This window comes from Babylonia areolata, chromosome 1, assembly GCF_041734735.1.
Source record: "Babylonia areolata isolate BAREFJ2019XMU chromosome 1, ASM4173473v1, whole genome shotgun sequence".
NCBI lineage: Eukaryota > Metazoa > Mollusca > Gastropoda > Neogastropoda > Buccinidae > Babylonia > Babylonia areolata.
In genome coordinates, this window is record NC_134876.1 from 53,357,438 (window position 1) to 53,378,787 (window position 21,350).

Consider the following 21,350-nt stretch of genomic DNA (forward strand, 5'->3'; position numbering starts at 1 on the left):
ATATATATATCTATATCTATATGTATCTATATATCTATATGTATTTATCTATCTATCTGTCTGTCTATCAATCTATCTATCTATCTATCTATCTATCTCTTCTTTTAAATGAGAGAGTGAGACAATCAGTTTCAACTGATCCACTCCAACAATGTCATGCTATTTTTTCATGTGCATCATCAGAATTTTATTTCTCTCATTTGTTGATTAATTTTGTTACCCTTATCTTTGTAGTGTGCATGTTTTTTTGTTTTTTTTGTTTTTGTGTGTGTGTGTGTGTGTGTGTGTGTGTGTGTGTGCGCGCGCACAGCTGTGGATTCAAAGATGTGAGTCATCTGCTTAATTACTCTAGTACATTTGTCAGGGTTGAGCAAATATGAACATTCTGAAGGGATTGTTTCCCTGTCATGAGCTGTAACAGTTCTTTCAGTTGTAACTTTCATTGACATTACATATGGAATAAAGTTATAAACAGAACATACTGTATTTGTTATGACAGAAGTAGTTGTCAGTGGTTTCTCCAGTCAATGGGAAATCATTTACAGCTTAGTCTTTTGTGAAGGACTATGACTCTCAAACTAGGAGGCAAAACTGCACTGGTTCTTAGTGCCGCAGCCTTGTGGGCTAGTTGGCCTTTAGGAACCATCCCAACGCCGCCTGCAATATCTGTATGTCTCGTTTTTTTTCTACCTCTTCTACACATACTTACTACTCCTCAGGATATCTGTGTTTGGTAATGTTCCAGCTAGAGAAGCAGTGTGGCATGTCCAGTCAATGTGTTTTACATACTGTGACTAATTTGGGAAGAATAATATTATGTGAGTAAAGAAGCTTGAATGATGTAAACAGAAGGGGATAAAACATAGCATAAATTACATACTTATTCTGCATAGTTACGATCAGAATTATGAGGACTGTGACCCCACTTTACAGCAGTGGTAGCATTAAGTGTCTGCTTTATTATGCCTCTTGTGGTTGAATGTTATTTAGAGTGGCAAACGTTCTTGAAAGAGAAGTGCATTCATTCGTATCATTATTTATTAAGTGCCACACTTAACTCTTAATGTAGCTGAATCCATCGAACTGAGATGTATAGCACTATTTTTTTATTTTTTTTTTAACTGACTTTGCTGATCAATGATTTCATTTTGTAGCATAAAATTGGTGATTGTTGAACCTGCTGTGCTGCAGTTTTATAATAGCTATATAGCTTTTGATTATTCTTAATTCGTCATCCAATAAAACAGTATAAAACCAACAAAACAGAATCATTCAGTATATCTTTCATTGGTTGGGTTATCTGAGAATGGATAACTTTACCAATGTTTCATTGTTTGTATTCTAATGTCTAATTCTTTGTTTCCTAAGGCTAAAGACGATATGTGAGCACATCACTCGCACACAAACACACACACACACACACACAATTTTGCCAAGGACAACCCATTTGTTGTTGTGGGTTCTTTTATGCTTTCTAAGTGCATGCTGCATGTGGTTCTAGTGGAGGGAGAGAAAATACTGATGATTCTCTTGCTTCCTAAGTGGATGCGTTACCATCAGGTCATCACTCTACTTCTAGACTGGCCAGGGTTTGAACCCCTACCTTTTGAATCGCAGTTTAGTCTGGAGAGTGCTGGCTGCATCCTGCCCACACCCAGCTATTCTCCAGCTGTTGGACAGTAACAGTTTGCCTGAGGCCAGCCCAACAAGGAGGAAGGAAAGCCTCTTGTGATGCTTTGATTCAAACTCAAAGTCATTGACTTTTTCAGCTCTCTCTTTGGCAGTTTTTCTCTTGTATATATGTATATATAGATATCTATCTATCTATATATATATGTATGTATAACAGATCATGAACAGTTTTAGGACTGGCACATTAACATACACTGACAGAACAATAAAAGTGTAATGTTACTCAGACAACCATGACCTTCAGCAGTATTTGTATATATTCAGTGAGATGGGATAGCTGGACTGTCTTTCACTCCTTGAATGCATCATCTTGTGGGTGTGCCATTTGTGAAGGATATACTGACATACAAACTAAATAGCTGCATTTAGTTATTAAGCAGACCTCAGTGATTTGTAAACAGGCATTCCTGTAACTGATAAAGAGATAAAGAGGGTATTTTTTCAATGAAGAAATTATACAGAATTTTAAACAAGATATAGTTTGAATGAACTGAAAAGAAGAAGAAATTGTTGTGGTATGCCACAGTGAAGATAATGAAAAAGCCTTTGAAAGGAAGATAGCAGAACAAGGCCTGGTGATGTTATTGACTGAAATGACTGCTAAGCGATCAATATATGATCTGAATATGGCTGACTTATTTGCACACTGTCATTAGCGCTTGCTTGTGAAGTGTGGTGTGCTGTCCCACTGTTTGTTATTCAAGAACAGCAGACGATTAGGGACCAGGGTCATGTGTGCTGCCAAATGGCATGTATCAGTGCTGGTTAGCCACACACCTTCCGTCTCTCCCGTCCCAGTCCCAGTTCCTGTCCTGTGACCCAGCTGTCATCACTGATCGATTGTGGAGGGGGTAGAAGGGGGTGAGGATGGGGTACAGAGGGTAGGATGTGGGTGGTATGGGTTGATGGGGCGTACTCGGTTACTGGTTGATCAGCATTGTTTAAAAGCTAGATCTGTGTAGAGATAAAGTCATTAATCTTATTCTATTTACTGTGCATTGATGTCTTTTTTTTTTTCTTACATGATAGATGAACAGCTCACCACAGCTGATTCATAATTACTGTTATCACATGCAGCATCTCCATGGATATTGCTCTCTCTCCATGCATGAGGGTAGCCTCTTTTGTTTGTCACCTTCAACACAGCTGCCCTTTGATGTTATGTTTTGTGATATTTATATTATAGCTTTCCCTTCACTCTCTGAAAATGAAACTTAATATTGTATTCCCCCCCCCCTGTTAATTGAAAACGTGTTATTATTTATCCTTGGATCTGGCTGGTCTTAAAAGAACCATGCACATAATGAATAACCAGCAGGCAAGTAAACTCATGAAGATATCTGTTCCACATATTAAGTAGATAAATATGGATACACTTGAAAACTGAGCCCAACTCAGGAGCTTCTGCTTTTGAAGTGCTGGAGTTATTGATTGTAAACATAGATTATAAATATTAAAGAGGTATGTAAGTATATATATATATATATATGCGCTTATGATGAAAGGTTCTGCTTATTATCTATGTAAGTATAGACATGAACTGAAGAAGACCTATGTTTTACTAATTAAACACACACATACAATCATTTAAGCACAGCAGACCACTGGGCTGCTCCGCATTTTGCCTGTAAGGGTGCAGAAAGGAGAACGAGACATGTATTGATCAGATTGTACACAGACCAGTGGACCAACCCCCCACCCCCCACCCTCCCATCCCCTTCCACCACCACCACCAGCCTCAGATTGTACACACACCAGCAAAAGACAGCATCCACACCCATCCCACCGCCACCCCCATCACATTTTACACATACCAGCAAACTCAACATCCACCCCTATCGCCATCCACCCCCCATTCCCCCAATCAGATTGTACACACACTAGCAAACTCAGCATCCACCCCCAATCCCCAACTCCACCACCCTTGCTTCCCTCAACCCCGACGGTAGTGGCAAAAAAACACAAGAACAAAAAACCCCAGTCAACCCATGTGTGAAAAGACCAAAAGGCTGGTCAATCAGTCTGTGCGTTTATCCTTCCAGCCCTCCCTCCGTCCCACCGTCCGTGTCCGTTTGCCAGTACAGCTGATCGATAGACATCAGCTGTAAATGAAATTTGTGGAGCCCTTTGTGACTCGGCAGACATCAGAGCCTCCTAACTGACTGGGGAGAAGAGGGGCGAGTTGGGGTGCCCATTGAGGAGAATGGGAGGAGGGGGTGGGGGATAGACTGTTACAGCTAGGGTTGTCGGTTGTTGGGGTTGGGTTGGTACGGGTGCGCATCCCCGGGGGGTTGGGGGCACGTGCTCATCTCCACAGCGTCAAGTTATTCACTTTGTGTCCCCGGAGTGAGGGTGGCGGCGCTCACGGTTTAGAGACTGGTGCGTGCATGTTCTGCGTCAGTGCATGGGAGTGGGAATGTGTGTGGGGGTAGTGGGGGTGCAGGGTTAGGGAGGGGTTGGGCAGGGGCTGGTACGGGGGAAATCGATGGTGTCGAGTTCTTTTGGTGTCTGTTCAGTTTTGTGATGTTGGGCGTACAGCGTGGGAGGGGGATATACCTCTGTGTGTGTGTTTGTGTGTGTGTTTGTGTGTGTGTGTGTGTGTGTGTGTGTGTGTGTGTGTGCGTGCGTGCGTGCACACGCAAGCTATCCACACACGCCATGTATGTATTTACATGAATTTACGCGTGCGTCTGTGTGTCCGCACAAGCGTGTTTGTCAGAATAGATTTGTCTCAGCCCACTGATGCACACGTCCATGTGAGACATACCGTGGCAGACTGACGGACAGACGGACACAACGGGAGACGGGAAGGGTGAGCTATTTTCATCCACGTGGAAAGCTCCCAGAAGCACAGAACTTGAAGAGATCAATCCAAAATGATAGTCTGGCCAACCGGGCATACACTTCCCCTCCTCTCCCGCTCCCTTTCCCCCCATCCACACTCGATTGTGACCCCTCCTCCCACCTCCAACTCTCTCTCTTGCCTGTGTTCTTTAATGTCCGTGGCAGCTCGTGTTCCTCGTTCTTTATTGGTCCTTGGGAAAGGGGACCAGCCCAGTGGCACGCTGGTAATAAATCATAACCACCTGTCTCATAGATCTGCTGATGGCATTGCTGGATCGTTGACATTGCTTGAACTCCCGTCTCTCTCTCTCTCTCTGTGCGTGCGTGCTTGCACACGTGCGTGCGTGCGCGCGCGCGCGTGTGTGTGTGCGCGCGCGCATTCAAATAATATAGATTTTTAAGCGTTGTCTTTACGTGGGTGGGGCTTGATAAATGTAAGAGAATATTCAAAAACAAGAGATGCAAAACAAAAGCAAAAAGAAGATAAGGACAGGTAAACTCCAGTCTCACCTATTGACTGCGGCGAATGTGTGCCAATCGGTTTAACTACATACCCGTATTATAGTCATTCAAATAGCCTTTCCTTGCTAAAGCATACGTAAAAATGCAGACGTGCATGCATGCATGCATGCACACTTGATAATCGACAACTCAATGACAAGAAGAAAATCAACGTATTTCGGGCATTGCCCAAATGCCGTAATCCGGTGACTGGCCAATCAGCAGGGAATCGTGTGCATGGTTTATGCTCAGGCTTATGATTATATTTGATCGAGATGTGCGTTTTCTTCGTGCAGTTATTTGAAGCAGAACAATAGCAGAAGTGCAGTTTCTACTTTAAAGAAAATGTCATGTTTGTTTTTACTCGGAGTTGTTATGTGTACTGTTTTGAGTAACACTTTCCGGCAATATTCACATTCCTTTCCCCTGTACCTTTCCGTTTATAAGACGGGAAAAGTTGTAAATTGGTTAATAACATTGTAATATGTACGCTCCATTTCTTTCCCTCCACTCTTTTGACTGGCCTTTACGTCATTCGAGAGGGGAAGAAGTGTAGAGTATATATAATACAATGTTGTTTAAACAAATTTACAGTCTTTCGGAACGAAACTGAATGGAAAGAACACTGGGAAGAAATGTGGATATTGTCCACTTTCCATAATTCCGGTGTTCACTTAAGTTGGTATCATTGGTATCTTGTTGGCCTGCTTTCGTATGCTAATAATGTAAAAAAAAAAATAAAAAAAAATCATTATAACCCACCCTCTCTCCCTCCCTCCCTCCTCTCTCTCTCTCTCTCTCTCTCGTCTATCTATCCATCAGTCTATCAAACAATCTATTGATCTATGTATGTATGTATGTATGTATGTATCCTTCTATCCTATCTTTCGCTCACTGTCGTTCTGCAAGAGTTTGTAAACATGGACGAGGAGGGAGAAAAGGAAAGGAAGAGCAGTTGGTGGTTAGAAAGTGGAGGGGGCGGGTACTGGTGATGCCACTGGTCAGTCTCTCTCTCGTGTTGAGGCCCGTTGTGTCGAGTGTGCCAAGGCGGGCGATTACGTGTGAATCCATGTGTTTTCTGTAGGTTTTGTCAAAGTGGTTCAGCCACACAGCTGCGATAGTGTTTTGTTGTTGTTTTTTGACTCGATAGTCATGGTTTTTCCCCCATTCTATTGACAGTAGACTCAGGTTGAAGTTCAGCTGTAGACGTGTTGTTTTAGGTGGCTTTGTGTGTGTGAGATGGTGATGTAACTCAGTGTGTGTGTGTGCGTGTGTGTGTGTGTGTGTGTGTGTGTGTGTGTGTGTGTGTGTGTTTCTTTTCAAGACAAATTTGTTACAGTTGAACCTGACTCTTCTGGAGTCTACATACCATATAAATGATAGTTGGTGCTTTGAATACTGACAGTACACGTTCAGAGCAGAACAGAACAGATCAGACCCGCCCAGACCATGTCTTAATTTCTATGTGGTATACCAGGATCACAAGGAAATAATAAATGAATCTTAAAAGTGTACTTATTCGGAACACTATTGTAAAACTGCGCAGATTAGATTTTCATATAGTTTTTAAAGATTTCTTTTTCTCTCTTGGCTGTGCAGCATCCCGAGATTTGTTCCCGAGATAGCATAATTATTTTCGAGTCTTGAGTTAGCCCGGAAGTGGCCTCACTTTGCGACCGGCTTGGCTATTGGCAACATGATTTGGGTTTTTACAGTCAGCATTTCATGAAGGACAAAGGGTGGTTGCGGCAGTCCAGAGCAGGATCGTAAATCAAATCATGTTATTTATCGCCCAGTCGAACGCAGTAAGTCTTCTCTGGTCCAGAACCAAGAGGCAAGGGAAGGGAGAGGGGAGGGGGGAGGGAGGGGGCGAGTGGGAGGCAGGGGGAGGAGGGGGGGGGAAGCAAAAAGTCTTCTGACCAAAAAATGAATGACTTGGAGGGGAAGTGGGGAACGCTGACGGTAAAGAGGGTCAGGGGAGCGGTAAGGGGTGTAGGGTTGAGAGACGATCAGTTGGATCGATGATGGATCAAGCGAGAGGGGAGGGGAGTAAGGGTGGGGTTGGGGGGCGGGGGGGGGGGGGGGGGGGGGGCGGAGACTGGGGTGTGGGTTAAGGATGAGGAAGAATGACGTTCATGAATATATATAGGATGGATCATGCTTCGGGTCATGGTGAACCAGAAGGGTTCAATTTCCCTCCCAATGAAGATGAGTATCTTGCCCTATGACTATTGTGCATATTGCTGCACATCACAAAGACAGGTCTGTAAATATGATAATGTGTTTGGAATGTGTACACGCGGGACGAAACTAAAAACTGACTTGAGATGAAAAGTTGTTACTAATCAAAACAAATCTCTTCTGGAAAAAGTATTATGTGGGTCACAACGTTTCAGTCATAAATACGCATTCTTGTTTCCATTGCCAAGTTCTCTCTCTCTCTCTGTCTCTGTCTCTCTCTCTGTGTTTTTTCTTCTTCTTTTTCTTTTGAAAAGGTGGAGTAGGTTAATTCTGGAATTTTACAAAGCAAAAGTCTGTTCGATACCTTCTACATGTAGTGACTAATTGTGTCCATGATGTAGGTCATCCCCCCCTCCATTCACAGCCATTTGAGTCTGTAATTTGTGTAGATTAGCATGCAGGCCGGGTGAAATGCACTTTTTTCTGGGTTCTCTCTCAATAATGTACCAAATTCGAAGTCAGTGATGGCAATGAAGCAGGGAAAATATGTGACGATGGGGGTGAAAAAAAGGACAACTATATAAAACGGAAAAAACAACAAAAACATAGACAACAATAACAGCAATATCAACAACACACATACACGCACACACATGCGCACGCGTGCGTGCACGCAAGCACGCACACACACACACACACACACACACACACACACACACACACAGGGAGAGAGGGGGAGAGAGAGATGAACACCACAACAACAACAAACAGCACACTGCCACTCAGAGAGAGAGAAAGAGAGAGAGAGAGAGACTGGCCAGGAAAACAGTACAGTGTGCAGTGATGACAGCTGCAGATGTGGGGATATGACTCAACAGCTATGGAATTCAGTCCCTGGCGGGGAACCCAGCGTGCGACAGATGACCCATTGTTGTGTTGGCGATTGTATCTCCTCCCTCCCACCCCCCACCTGTTCACCCTACATCCTCCCAGCCTGGTTTGAGTTACGAACATTGTGCGTTGCGACATGTTTGGCAGAAAACACCATGCTGGCAAGAAAACAGTCAAGCTAAGGTGTGTAACCAGACTATAATTTATTCATCAGACACGTAGGTCATTGCTATAACCCACACTTCAAGCCGTGGTGTTAACCCAAAGCTACATATACTTACATAATTATATATTATATGTAGGTATTACTATCATATATGGGGTCTTTCGGTATCCAGGCACTTTAGCATCCTAAATTCAGCTCCAGAATTTAGGATGCTAAATTGCGATTCGTTTCGTTAATTCCGTCCCACTTTAGCATTACCGGGTCTTTGATACAACACACTGTTACAGTCCTTAGAAACGAATGATCAACGAGTTCATAGCTCATCATCGGTGTTTAGGAAGTGCATTGTTGTGTTATCTCTGAAGTTACCACGACACTCAGATAGGTAGCACGTGAGAGAATGTTGATGTCCTTGAGTGTTGTTGACAGTGTCGTCAAACGTGAACCGCCGGAACATAGGTGATTAGGAAGTGCATTATTGTGTTATCTCTGAAGTTCGTGAACGACATTGACGCCAGCAGGTTTTAACAAAAACAACTTGTAGATAGTATATGTATCCTTAGTTTATCCGGCACAACTAAACTCTAGCCTGGGATAAGAAAACATTGATAAACGATGAAATCTGCTCCACTGATGGTATATTCTTCATCACATATCTTTCTTTCCAAGGAGCATAAAATAGCAATAGTTAATTGTGAGATTCAAAATACTCCATGAAACCTTAAATCTAAACGACGTGTGCAGTATAAAACAAATGTTGGTAATCATAATATATCCCGCATCATTACCTATTCATTAATTCTCAGTTCTGTTTTTCGGTGAATTCGGTTCATCCGGGATAGTAAAGTTCAAATAACATAATTCTACTGAGCTATTTGAATTTACTCATGCAAGCGACAACACACGCAGACATGAAAAGAAGACAGAGCTATGTATCCGTTTTTGTATGGGTTGAAAACAGGAAATTCTTTCATATTCTGTGTTAAAAAAAAAAAAAAAGAAAAAAAAGAAGAAGAAAAGAAATAGATCCTTATGGGTTCTCGTGACATTTACAGGGGTAAGAGGGGTGAGGCTTGCGCGCTCGCACACACACACGCACGCACGCACGCACGCACGCACGCACGCACGCACGCACGCACACACACACACACACAGATGAGGCACTTGAACATGAAGTCGCAAGCTAGTGCCAGTGGGCCAGACGCCATCCACGTTGTCTCAGACAGAGACACGTGACCAATAATACCCTCATTCTCCACAGACACGCACCTGATCGTCTAACTCTTAAGCCCTAGCTTAAAGCGCTCTGAAACCGTCTGAGGACGTTAGCGGATCAAAAGACATACACTGATCCATTCCGTCGAAGAGAGACTCTCCCCCCTTCCCCATTCCTTTCTGTCTGTCTGTCTGTATCTGTCTGCATGTCTGTATGTCTGTCTCCTCCTTATCCTCCTCTTCTCTTCCCCGTCCCACCCGTCTTTCTCACTTTCTCTCTCTCTCTCTCTCTGTGTCTCTCTCTCTTTCGCGCGCGCACACACACACACACGCACACGCACACGCTTCGAGGTAAGCAAAAACAACGATTCAATTCAGAAGCCCTACTGGAGGCTGCTGCCCTTTTACAAGGGTTCCGTGCGGAAATGCCACCCGTTACAATGAACGTTCATGAAGGAACCGGAACTAATTCGGTGCTGACATTTTCACATCTGTCAGTGTTACGACTCTGCAGTTCAATAGTAATTTTTCAGTTCTCGAGCTGTATCAGCATGCTTCTTAACTAAGGCCGTATGTGGACACGCGCATTATAATTGATTATAGAAATTACGGAGAGCATGGCAGCAGGATCAAAGATTATTTCGTCGTTTTTTACGCGGAGAATGTGTCATCGTTTTTTTGCTGTGGGTTTTGAAATTGTTTTATTTATTCATTTATGTACTTTTAAAATCAGTTCTAAAGTCTAGCTGTTTCATGTTGAAATTGTTTTATTTATTCATTTGTTTACTTTTAAAATCAGTTCTAAAGTCTAGCTGTTTCAAGACCTTGTGAGCTTTAACTGGTAACCACAGTGCTTTGCGAATTGATAAAAAAAAAAAGATGAAATCTTTCTCTGCAAACACGCTATTACATAATTTAGAACTTTTGGAAACATGCATAACAAATTATCAATTCCCCCATACTTCAGGAACATATACATATAAAAGAAAAAGTCTGAGGGATTTGAATGGACTTTTAATTTGTTTTAAATACAGGATAGTGCAGTCGATACCGTATGTGTGTGTGTGTGTGCGTGTTTCCATTTGAGTCAGTAATCCCATTCCCCTTTTCTCTATGTTCTGAACCATTTCGTTACGACCGTCGATATTTTTGCTCGAGCATTGCCGCGTTTGCTCTTAATCACAGACAGACGCGCCCCTTAATTCCAGTTCTTTCGAAGAGCGGGCCAAAGAAAAGATTTTGACATAGAATCGAAAGCTTTTTTTTCAAAACCAGTAAATATTACATGCAATCTACGATTCTATGAGAAATTACTTTCGTGTGTTGCTGCTGAAAGAGTGCAAATATGTTCGATCCCATTGACTGAATATGTCCAGTTTTCTATTGATTTCTCCAATGAAATAGAATATAAATTTAAAAAAAAGCAATGCGTTGAAGAAATTAATAACGAAGAAACTGTTGACAGTTTGGCATGATCATTCTTCAGTAAGCTTAATTTTGTGGTTTGTTTGCAAGTGTGCGTTTGTGTGTGTGTGTTTGTGTGTGTGTGTGTGTGTGTGTGTGTGTGTGTGTGTGTGTGTGTGAGAGGGAGAGAGAGAGAGAGAGAGAGATGCTTCAGGTCTACCGCAATTCTGGTGGGAGAGGGGATAAAGGATTGTCGGAGGTGAAATTGATCGATGTGAGGAGCACAGTAGCGGGAAAAATAAGACATTTGTGTTGGCGAAGGACTGTCAGTGATGGGAATTAAATTATGGACCGTGTGTTTCTTCTCTCCTCCATTCTTTTCTCGTTCGAGTGCTCGCTCACTTGTTCGGTCTGTGTGTGTGTGTGTGTGTGTGTGTGTGTGTTTGCGTGCGTGCGTGCGTGTGTGCGTGCGCAAAAGAGTAGAATTTTGGACGTGAAATACATTGCCATGCACGCAGTGCACAGCATGACACTTTTGTTCATGCTATTTTAAGAAGACTTCGTGGGTAATATATCAAGTGCTTACACTTCAAGCCCGTTTTTTAAAAAAAATTTATATTATTTAATTATTTATTAATTTTTAATGGAGTCAAGATTAAAGTGGCAACAGCTGTTAATGGAGCCCCGTAAAAGGTTGGAGAGAGGCCTTTATAGTCCACACTTCCCCCAGACAGCACCACTACAACTCCCCCCCCCCCTCCCCCGCCCCCCCACCACGAACAACCACACACACATTCTCTCTCACGCACGTACACTCACACACAAACACACACACACACACACACACATCATGACAGACTCCAGACACTGGAAGTTTCAAAAGTCATACACCTTCCCCCCCCCGCCCCCTCTCTCTCTCTCTCTCTATGTGTGTGTGTGTCTGTCCTGCCCCTTCCTTCCCCCGTCCAGCCGCCAGCAGACGCATTGTGGAGCAGAAGAAAGCGCAGACGGACAGTAAAACACTGCGGGCAAGCCATAAACTGATGTAATAGGAAACAAGATGGCCTCCCCAATCGGTACTGACTGCTGTGAAATACGTAATTATCATTAATACCGAAATCAGTGCGGGAAAAAACTCATACCAAAGTAAATAAAAACAAACAAACAAACAAACAAAAAACAAAAACAAAAACAAACAAACAAGAACAACAACAACAAACAAAACCAAAAACAAAAAAAACGTGAAGACAATGGAACAGACATTGATTTGAGACAATGCGAGATGATTATATATCATCATCTTTAAAGCTCCTCAAACCGCTTTGTATTGAATGTAAATTAATAAACTTGCTGGCACCAGTGATAATAGAAGAAAGTGTGCGTGTATGTGTGCGCGCGCGTGTAAGTGTGTGCGTGCGTGCGTGCGTGCGTGTGTGTGTGTGTGTGTGTGTGTGTGTGTGTGTGTGTGTGTGTGATTCATTTCAAGGTGTGACATTCTATAAAGTTTATATTCGTGACGATCAAAATACATTCAGCAGGTAGTTGACCTTAGCATCTTCAGTTTCGTTTTTGCACGCCCGACGCCCAATGATGCACAAGGGCGGGGTTTTGCAGCGTTCCTGGTGTTGTCGAACCCAGTGCAGTGCACCCGGATTTTTTGTGTTTTTTTCCCCCCAACGGATCAAGATCCAGTTGGGCTGCGGATCATCTCGACATCTTGTTGACGTGAGGCATATCTGGAGCTGACTATGTTCTTCAGTTCAGATGATCCTTCGTAGCGTCATTAAAGAATTACAGCCAACAGCAGTTATTATTGTAAAGCAGTTCAGCCGACAGTTGCTCAGTCGTTCAATTTTGGCACTCGAGTAACAAATCATGGAAATTTTTTAAAGTAAAAACAACAAGAACAAAAAACAAAAATAACAACAACAAAAATAACAAAAACAAACAAACAAACAAAAACAACCTAGTATGGGAAGATTTCAGGTTAGAAACTGGACGTGGGCATTTTGCAATCGTTTAAAATCAGTGCTGTGCATTATATTTTGGTTCCTTCTTCTTCTTCTTATTTAATATGCACGTATCAATGAAACAGAATGAACAAGACAAATGATATGTATTGTAATTAGTGTTGTGTTTGTTTTTCCTCTGTCGTAAAGTACTATTGTGTTCTAAGTTGTTTCTTTCCTCACTGACGTCATATTGAGCAGTAGTGCTCCAGACCCTCTTCGGAACTTGTGTATTTTATGTAATCCTTTTTGAATGGCCCGAAATATATTTTTATTGCAATATTGTTGATGTTGTCCTGGGCATATGACTCACTCTCTCTCCCTATCTCTCTCTGTGTGTGTGCGTGTGTGTTTGCAAGGTAGCATTCAGTTGTGTTACGTGTTTGGTCTAGATGAAATTTGAATACTTTTGATTGACGAGAAGAGAACAGAACATGTCTCAGTTACCAAGTGTACAGGGATCACACGGAATATTGGTGGGTGGAGGGGAGGCAGGGAGTGTGGGGACAGATAGTGCATAAGTACAGACAAATTAAATGTGACATCAAATGGAAACACACATGACGACTCGTATCGAACTCGAACGGTACCACAGTCCCGAGGTAATTCTTGTCACCCTTAGAAGAGAGGAGTTTGCTCTGGTCTGACCACGCTATGTTGGGTGTCGCGTACATCGTGGGTGGTGGTGAACGTGTTGCAGGTCGGAAGGAGGAAGGGGTTGGAGGGGAGGAGGAGGAGGAAAAGCGAGACAACCGGTGGATCGTTCCCCCGGCCTCAATGGGGATGATGCGTGCGTACGGCGGTTCCTTTCCACGGTTGCTGTTGTTGCTGCTGCCACTGCTGCTGCCATAGCCCCGGCGCTCAGAGCGAGCAAACTCACACACACACACACACCACGGACTTTGCTCTTGCCCTACTTGTTGTGACGGATATGGGGGGCAGTGTTGTGGTGGTTGTTTCGGGAATGCGAGACTGACGACAAGGCAGCGGAAGAACTGGATTATCTTCGACCGGAGTTGACGACGACGGAGAGACGGGGAGTGTGGAGGTGGAGGGGGCAGTGAGTAGCGGTGGTGGTGGTGGGTGAGAAGACGTGGGGACGATGGCCGAGGACAGTAGGCGGCAGTTCCGTCACAGCGACACGGCGTCCGACTCGGTGAGTTTGAATGAGTGAGTGAGTGGTGGGGCGTGTGATGGTGATGGTGGTGGTGGTCGATGTGTGTGTTCGTGCGTGCACGTATGGTGTGTTGTGCGCGTGCGCGATCAGTGTGTGTGTGTGTGTGTGTGAGTGTGTGCATGCAAATGTAAATGTAAACATGTGTATCACTGTTGTTGTTGAGAAAAATCCTCTTTTAAAAATATGCTGGATGCAGCAACTTAAAAGTTAAATTGCTTGGAGGTTTAAAGTGTATTTTATCAGTGTTTGCTTGAAAATAACAATAAACAAGTGATTAGTATTAGACATTTCATTTTATGGAACAAATATATTAAGTTCTTTCGCATATATGATTTAGATATATTGAAGGAAAAAATAGAGTATAAGGAAGAGTGATACACAGTGGAAACTCAAGTGGGCAGATTCAGAAGTAACCCATGAAAATAGCCAGAGGAAGACTTGTAATTTTGCATTTTAATAGAAATCTAACAGATTCATGATTCAGTACAGCAGTTTGACAAGCTTTTCTGGCTTTCATTTCTGCAAAATAAGTCTTGCAGTGCAAATTTTGCATTCATTTAAAAATGTAATAGACTCTGGAGTCAGTACAGGGTAGCTCTTTAAAAAAAATCTGTGATGTGTTCTCACATTTGTTTCTGCAAAACAAGCCATGCAGTGCAGTTTTTAACTCATTTCAAACAGGATATCTGTTTAGCTTGAAGACCTCAAGAAAACATTGCAACACTAACTGGGAAGTTATCAGAGCAGTAATAGTGTGCACAGATCTGTGCATCATAGGATAATAACTACCTTTTAGATGCAGTGCATCAGAGTGCAAGAAAAGATGCATGCATACAGACATTGGTAACATGTTCTTGCACACAGTTTGATATGAAATTTCACCCTCAGATAATTTGTTTGATATGCCTTTATGTCTTAAATGTGATCACAACACCAGTGTTTTTTTGTCTCAGTCTCAACCACTTTGTGACAGACATATTCTTTCACTTAGAGTTTAAATTACCAGTGCAAAACATTTAATACAGAACGAATATCTAACAAAAATTACCTGGTTAAGCACATATCAACAGCATCTTCATGGAAATCACACTTGTGGTAAAAGTGTGCCTGACAGTGGCTGGGAGTACAGAATGAACAAGACAGGTCCCCAGACTGAACCTAGGAGTGCACCATCCCAAAGGGAACCAAGCAGATTTAACTAGGTCATCAAAGACAGACTGACACCAATGATTTGAATGACTACAGTATCATTTCCAGAACTTAACCCAAATCTAGTAAAAGTCACATTCTTTTCCAGCAGAATGGGAATTGGAATGGTCAAGTGTATCAAAGGCATTTAAGAACTGTACCCTAAATCTAGTAAAAGTTAGATTCAATCTTTTAAGCAGAATGGAATGATGAAGCAAATCAAAGGCTTCGCTAAGGTCTAGCAGAGCAGTCAGACAAGTTTCTCATTGGTCCTTGTCAAAAAATTAAATTTATTAACAATGGTACTCAGTACTCTGTGTTACAAACATTCTTGACAGATACATTTCAAAAAGACCATTGAAGAACAGATCAGACTACATTCGTTCCTAGACAACTTTTTAATAAAAAAAATATATATATATATATATATATTTTTTTTTACAGACCTTTGAGATCCTAGAGATACTTTATGCCCAGATTAATATTTGTTTACTTCTCAAAATCTAGCATTCATCTAAAATGACCTTCATTCTTACAAATTATGCAGTCTTATTACAGTCATACATTATTGTATTCATGTATTACATTGTATGTGTACCATTTACTTTCAGTGGACACACAATTAGAAACCAAACCCATCTACAACAGTATGTGTCATTGTATGGTAGTAATAGAGGATGCAGTAGGCACTGTGGCCTTTTGAGTCATCAATGAATTTATTTATGGATTTACTGTCAGTTGCTGGGATGCATGTAAAAACTGAATTTGTTATATTCATTAAAACTTGTGGAACATGTTGGAGGTTCATAACGCCAGTGGACTTTATAATGTCAGCGGACTGCCATTATTTTGTTATACATTCATACTAGGTAGTAATGTTTTATTTTTAGAGTGGTTCATGGAAAATTTACCTGATGTATTCCCAGAATGTAAGGAGTAGAGAAAATGTGCTGAAGACAAAGTCCACAAAACAGTATGTGCCCAAAGTACATCTCACCAGATAAGTGAATGTGCATTAATCTTATGGTATTGAATCACTGGTGGGACGATTTCTTGTGATTCTGTGACGCTAGTCATTCGGATGAGATGATAAACCTAGGTCCCGTGTGCAGCACGCACTTAGTGCACGTAAAAGAACCCACGGCAACAAAAGGGTTGTTCCTTGCAAAATTCTGTAGAAAAATCCATGTCAATAGGAAAAACAAATAAAACTGCATGCAGGAAAAATACAAAAAAAAAAAAAAAAAAAAAAAAAATGGGTGGCGCTGCAGTATAGCGATGCGCTCTCCCTGGGGAGAGCAGCCCGAATTTCACACAGAGAAAACTGTTGTGATAAAAAGAAATACAAAATACAAATACAAAATACAAAAGATGACTACAAAAGATAATACCTCCCAAAAAATAAAACAAATCATGATAGTATTCATTTAAAATAACAGTAAACGTAAGTAAAGCCATGTCTTCCCTCAAAAAGTGCAGGTTTCATAATTTTATATTTCTTTCTCTCTACCAAATAGGGTTATTTTCTCTCAAACGAATCATTCATCTGCACAAACTGACCACTTTAGCACACGAAGAATTGTAGGTTTGCGTTTGTGTGGTGGCATAAATGTAAGACTCTATACATCAAATAACGATCAGTCCAAACCGGTGTCCTTCCCACTGCATTCAGCGTGGTCACGCAAGTCATGGGGGAAAAAAAAAGAATTAAAAAAAAAGAAAAAAGTAATCAGCAAGAAAGCTCATTTGGAGGATTCCGTTGTTGACCCCGTTTTTAAAGAAACCGTCATTCGCTGCTTTTACTCTCAAGACTCTTGATTCCGACCCTATCCCCCCACCCCCCTACGCTCCCCCACCCACCCCACAAAAAAAGCAGATCAATGGTCGGCTTGATCATTCCCGGCTTCATTTTTTTTTTTTTTTTTTTGGTCTGTCTTCTTCTCACCGTCACCACAGTAATCACCATGCACGTCAGCGTGCCTGGTGTAATTTGTGATGGCCGTGGCATGACACGAGAGATCAGTGGGTGGCCGCCTCATGGATGAGTGCATAGGCAGCTGACATACCGTATGGCCAGGCGTTCACGCTGCCCGGAAACTGGCATCGGCGGACCGGTAACATGGGCCCACAGACAGCAGAAGTTGAAGATCTATACACGGAAGACAGGATCCTTGTTACGTACGAAGCTAATGGCGGTTGTTTTTAGTACTGTACTTCTTGCATCTGTCGCCAGCTACGTTCGCGTCAGAGGCAGTGCACAGTGAGCTGAATGATGCTCGGCACTTCTGTGGACAACTTTTGGTTCTGACCGAGAATTTTTGATTTTTACTGTGCAGTGGTGGTGGTGGAGAAAATCGTACTATTCAGTACTGCATGATATTATTATGTCATTGTATAACCATCTGCGGAAAGTGAGTTTTAATCATAGTTCAAATCGAATGTTTGTTTATATGTATATTTATGTTCAAAATCCATTTCCATCATGCGCGCGCGCGCGCGCGTGTGTGTGTGTGTGTGTGTTACACGGTGGCAAAGGCTACTGCATAAAGTGCAAACTATTTTTAGGAGGAGATAAAATTCATATTTGGACATATTTATTTGGGCAGTTATTTCTACTTTTGCACCTAACTGTTGAATTTCTCATTGACTCTGAAAGTCATTTAAAAAAAGTTTGACATATGCCATTGACTCAGTTTACGCAGTTGTAAAAACTAATTAAAAACAACAACAAAAAACAACAACAACAACCCCCCCCCCCCCCCCAAAAAAAAACAACAACAAAAAAACAAAAAACAACAACAACAACAACAACAACAGTTATAAAACAAACTTAAACTGAAGTGGGTTTGGCATTTCAAAATAGCTTGGAAATAAATTATTACTTTTGTAATCACGTATTACACAAGGTGATTGCTTTCCAATTGTAATGTTGATTTTAGTTTAGTTCAAGATAGCGAGGCCAAATGAATGGCTTCAAAACACATGTAGGCCTGCACAAAATCAGTTTTGAAACAGTTAATATGTAGAAGTTTGTCATAGACACATCTGATGTGGAAACAATGTTCAACAGATTCAAAGTCAATGGCCTTTTTATGTGGGGGAGAAAAAGAGTAAAGAAAGAAAGAAAAAAAAAAAAAAAAAAGGGGGTGGGGGGGGGGGGGGGGGGGGTGGGGGGAGTAAAACAGTTTTCTCAGAAATATGTGACAGTAAATGTTAAACTTTGTGTGTGAGGGGTTTTTGGGGGGGCGGGGGGAGGGGGGGATGAGAGAGAGAGAGAGAGAGAGAGAGAGAGATCTTGACCCCACTATCATCACTCTCCCCATGGAATGAAAAAAACAAGCGTCCCCAACTAAAAGAAAAAGCAAAAGGCACCACCTACAACAAATTTTGTGGGAGACCTTGATAAAAAAAAAGAAAAAAAAGAAAAAAAAAAAGAAAAGATTATGCAGGAGATGTGATGATAATTATCAGTCTCCGAGTCTATTTAAACACTTGAACCAGAAACCATTGTTTATGAATAGATAAACACACTTCAACTGTTCAAGACAAAAATAAATGATTGTCAGTGTGAAGACATAAGGGTGATTTATTTTTTCTAGATGATGTGCCCTCACATGCCCACACATTCTTTCTCTCATTGCCTCACAGTTCCACTTCCTTAACACATTTACTGCATTATATACCACATAATGGAAAGGGGCCTGGGTTGATATTCCAGAGGCTGTAAGGTCAAAGTCCCGGATACCATGTTGGATCTATGCCCAGTGATGCAGACGTAACATAAACTAGACTCTTCTAGGTATTGTCTGATGTATACATTTATGGCAGTGGGCCAGATGACCTATCATCATCCTCAAGTGATCTGGTTCTCAAGTGCTATTGATCAAGCAGGAGCAGGTCAGTTGACAGGCATTCTGTTGTTTCATGCTCTGTGAGATGGGATCAGTCATAATTTGGTAATATGCCTGTGTGTGGTACTTTCTTTCACTGTCTGGAGTCTAGAGTCTAGTTGGTTGAATGTTTTATTGGGGTTTGGGTAGGGTTATGAAGATACTGATTTAATGTGAAGCCAGCTCTGTGAGTGTGTGTGTGTGTGTGTGTGCGCGCGCGCGTGCATGCGCATGTAGTGTGTGCTCAGTCATTTTGGCATCTATTTTCATTTCTTAAAAGAGATGTAGTTGGAAATCAATTACTAATAAAAGCTTTGGTAATATTTCCCAAGACCTTCGAATCTTTTTAGTATAAGTGAGGATTTTACACATCTGTCACTGTGTTTAAATAGACAGCCATGTAATACTTATTTCTGGACCAATGTTTCTACAGAGCTCTAGTATTAATGGATGCATTATATTTCAACTTCTCTAAAAAGTATTTTAGTAATGATCTTGACTACGCCTTTTAATTTTTTTTAGACCCATTTTGATATGGTTTGGATCATATAATCTATGGTCACTGCCTAGGTGCATAGGTCAAAAAAAAAAAAAAAAAGTTCAGGACTCATTCTGATATGGTTTGGACTGTTGTCATTTATGGCCATTGTGCAGGACGGCAGCGAGGACAGTTTATCCAGTGCCCAAGTGGACAGCGCCAGCAACATTGTGAGCAACAACCTGTCGGGCACCGCCTCCAACAATGCATCAGCAAGTGGCAGCGCCACCATCACGGGCAAGTCTCCGGCCAAGAGGCGCAAAGGGTCACGGAAATCGCGGCCCGAGTGGGAGATCATGGAGGGGCTGCGGGACGGGCAGAAATGTGCTGAAAAGCCGGACAAGTACCAGGGTTTCCTGATGAAGCGACGCAAGTGGCCCATGAAGGGTTGGCACAAGGTGAGTGGTCAGGGGTAGGCATGCAGGAAGGGAGTGCTGGAGAGACTGCATTACACGCACTTACATTCATTCGCATTTATGTATACAAATGAGCCCATGTGCATTAACTTTTTGGACAGAATTCGTTGGCACATTATATGTATTTGTACAATGTATAAAGTATGCATATGGTATACATATCCCATGCAGGGTTGCACGCATACATGTTTTCACATGTGTGGATGCATGATAGCACACAACACACACACACACACACATGCACGCGCACACACACACACACACACACACACACACGCACACGCACGCACACACACATGCACAAAATACCTGTCTTACTGTCTGTATGTTATGTGCAGATCCACTGTCATGAAGCATTCCAAGGCACATGGGGCAGGGGGTAGGGAGTTTGGCAGCAGGTTGGGAAGGGGATTGGATTGGTGGGGAAAGTCACAACAAACAACAAGGATAAGTTAGAACATAAGCCAACAAGGATAAGTCAGAACATACAGAGCACATATTCACAGAGGAGGAAGAGCCATCAATGAGTAGTATAGTAAGACCTGCACCACATACACTTCCTGCCCTCCTTCCTTTTGGAGACTAACCCTGCATCTTTCGCCCTTCCCCTTGACTCATGCCCCTACAAAAAACAACAAACAATAATTATATTAAAAACTTAGTTTCAATTTTAAGGAGTGGTTAATGTGCAGTGTTGTTCACACATTGCACACATCTGGTTTGAGAAAAAAAAGAAGAAAAAAACAACAACAGCAGATGTATGACCTATGTCATTTACACTTTGCTTGTGAATGTCCCTGATGGCCTTGAATATCATCATGAGGTTAAAAATAAACCAACACGTCACTCAGGCACAACTGAACACTTGGAATGCCAGACCACACATCAACTCGGCATTGCTCTGGGACACAGCATCTGTGGAAGACAGGTCACTGAGGGACATCTGTGTTGTAGGGCTGGGGCATTGAGATTCCCAAGGCACCTCCTGGGCTTGGCATCATGAGGCTCTTGAAGTCTTGCAGCTGAAACTCATTTGTTGTAGTCTCCTTTTGGAGTTTGCTTGTGTATGATTTCTATATATATGATTATACGTCAGTTCAAAGGTCAAAGTGAAACGGGAAGGACCTTTAGAGAGTAGTAAAGGGTGAAGCGCTGCTCACCACAGAGCTTTGAGCATGGATATTTGTTAAGGCATTGTGCTTCCTGAGAACTTACCATTATTAGTATTAATATTGTTA

At 42.0% G+C, this 21,350-nt stretch overlaps 1 protein-coding gene across 4 annotated transcripts in view; it reads left to right on the top strand.

The window, feature by feature from the left end:
- Positions 1-21,350, top strand: part of LOC143284023 (oxysterol-binding protein-related protein 3-like) — a 90,037-nt gene that overhangs the window by 1,928 nt on the left and 66,759 nt on the right. For all 4 annotated transcript variants that reach the window (XM_076590576.1, XM_076590606.1, XM_076590586.1 and 1 more), the window contains exons 2-3: positions 13,604-14,059; positions 19,813-20,094. In XM_076590576.1, coding sequence (XP_076446691.1) covers positions 14,006-14,059; positions 19,813-20,094 — 336 coding nt within the window. In that variant the 5' untranslated portion in view covers positions 13,604-14,005. The remainder of the gene's footprint in view (positions 1-13,603; positions 14,060-19,812; positions 20,095-21,350) is intronic.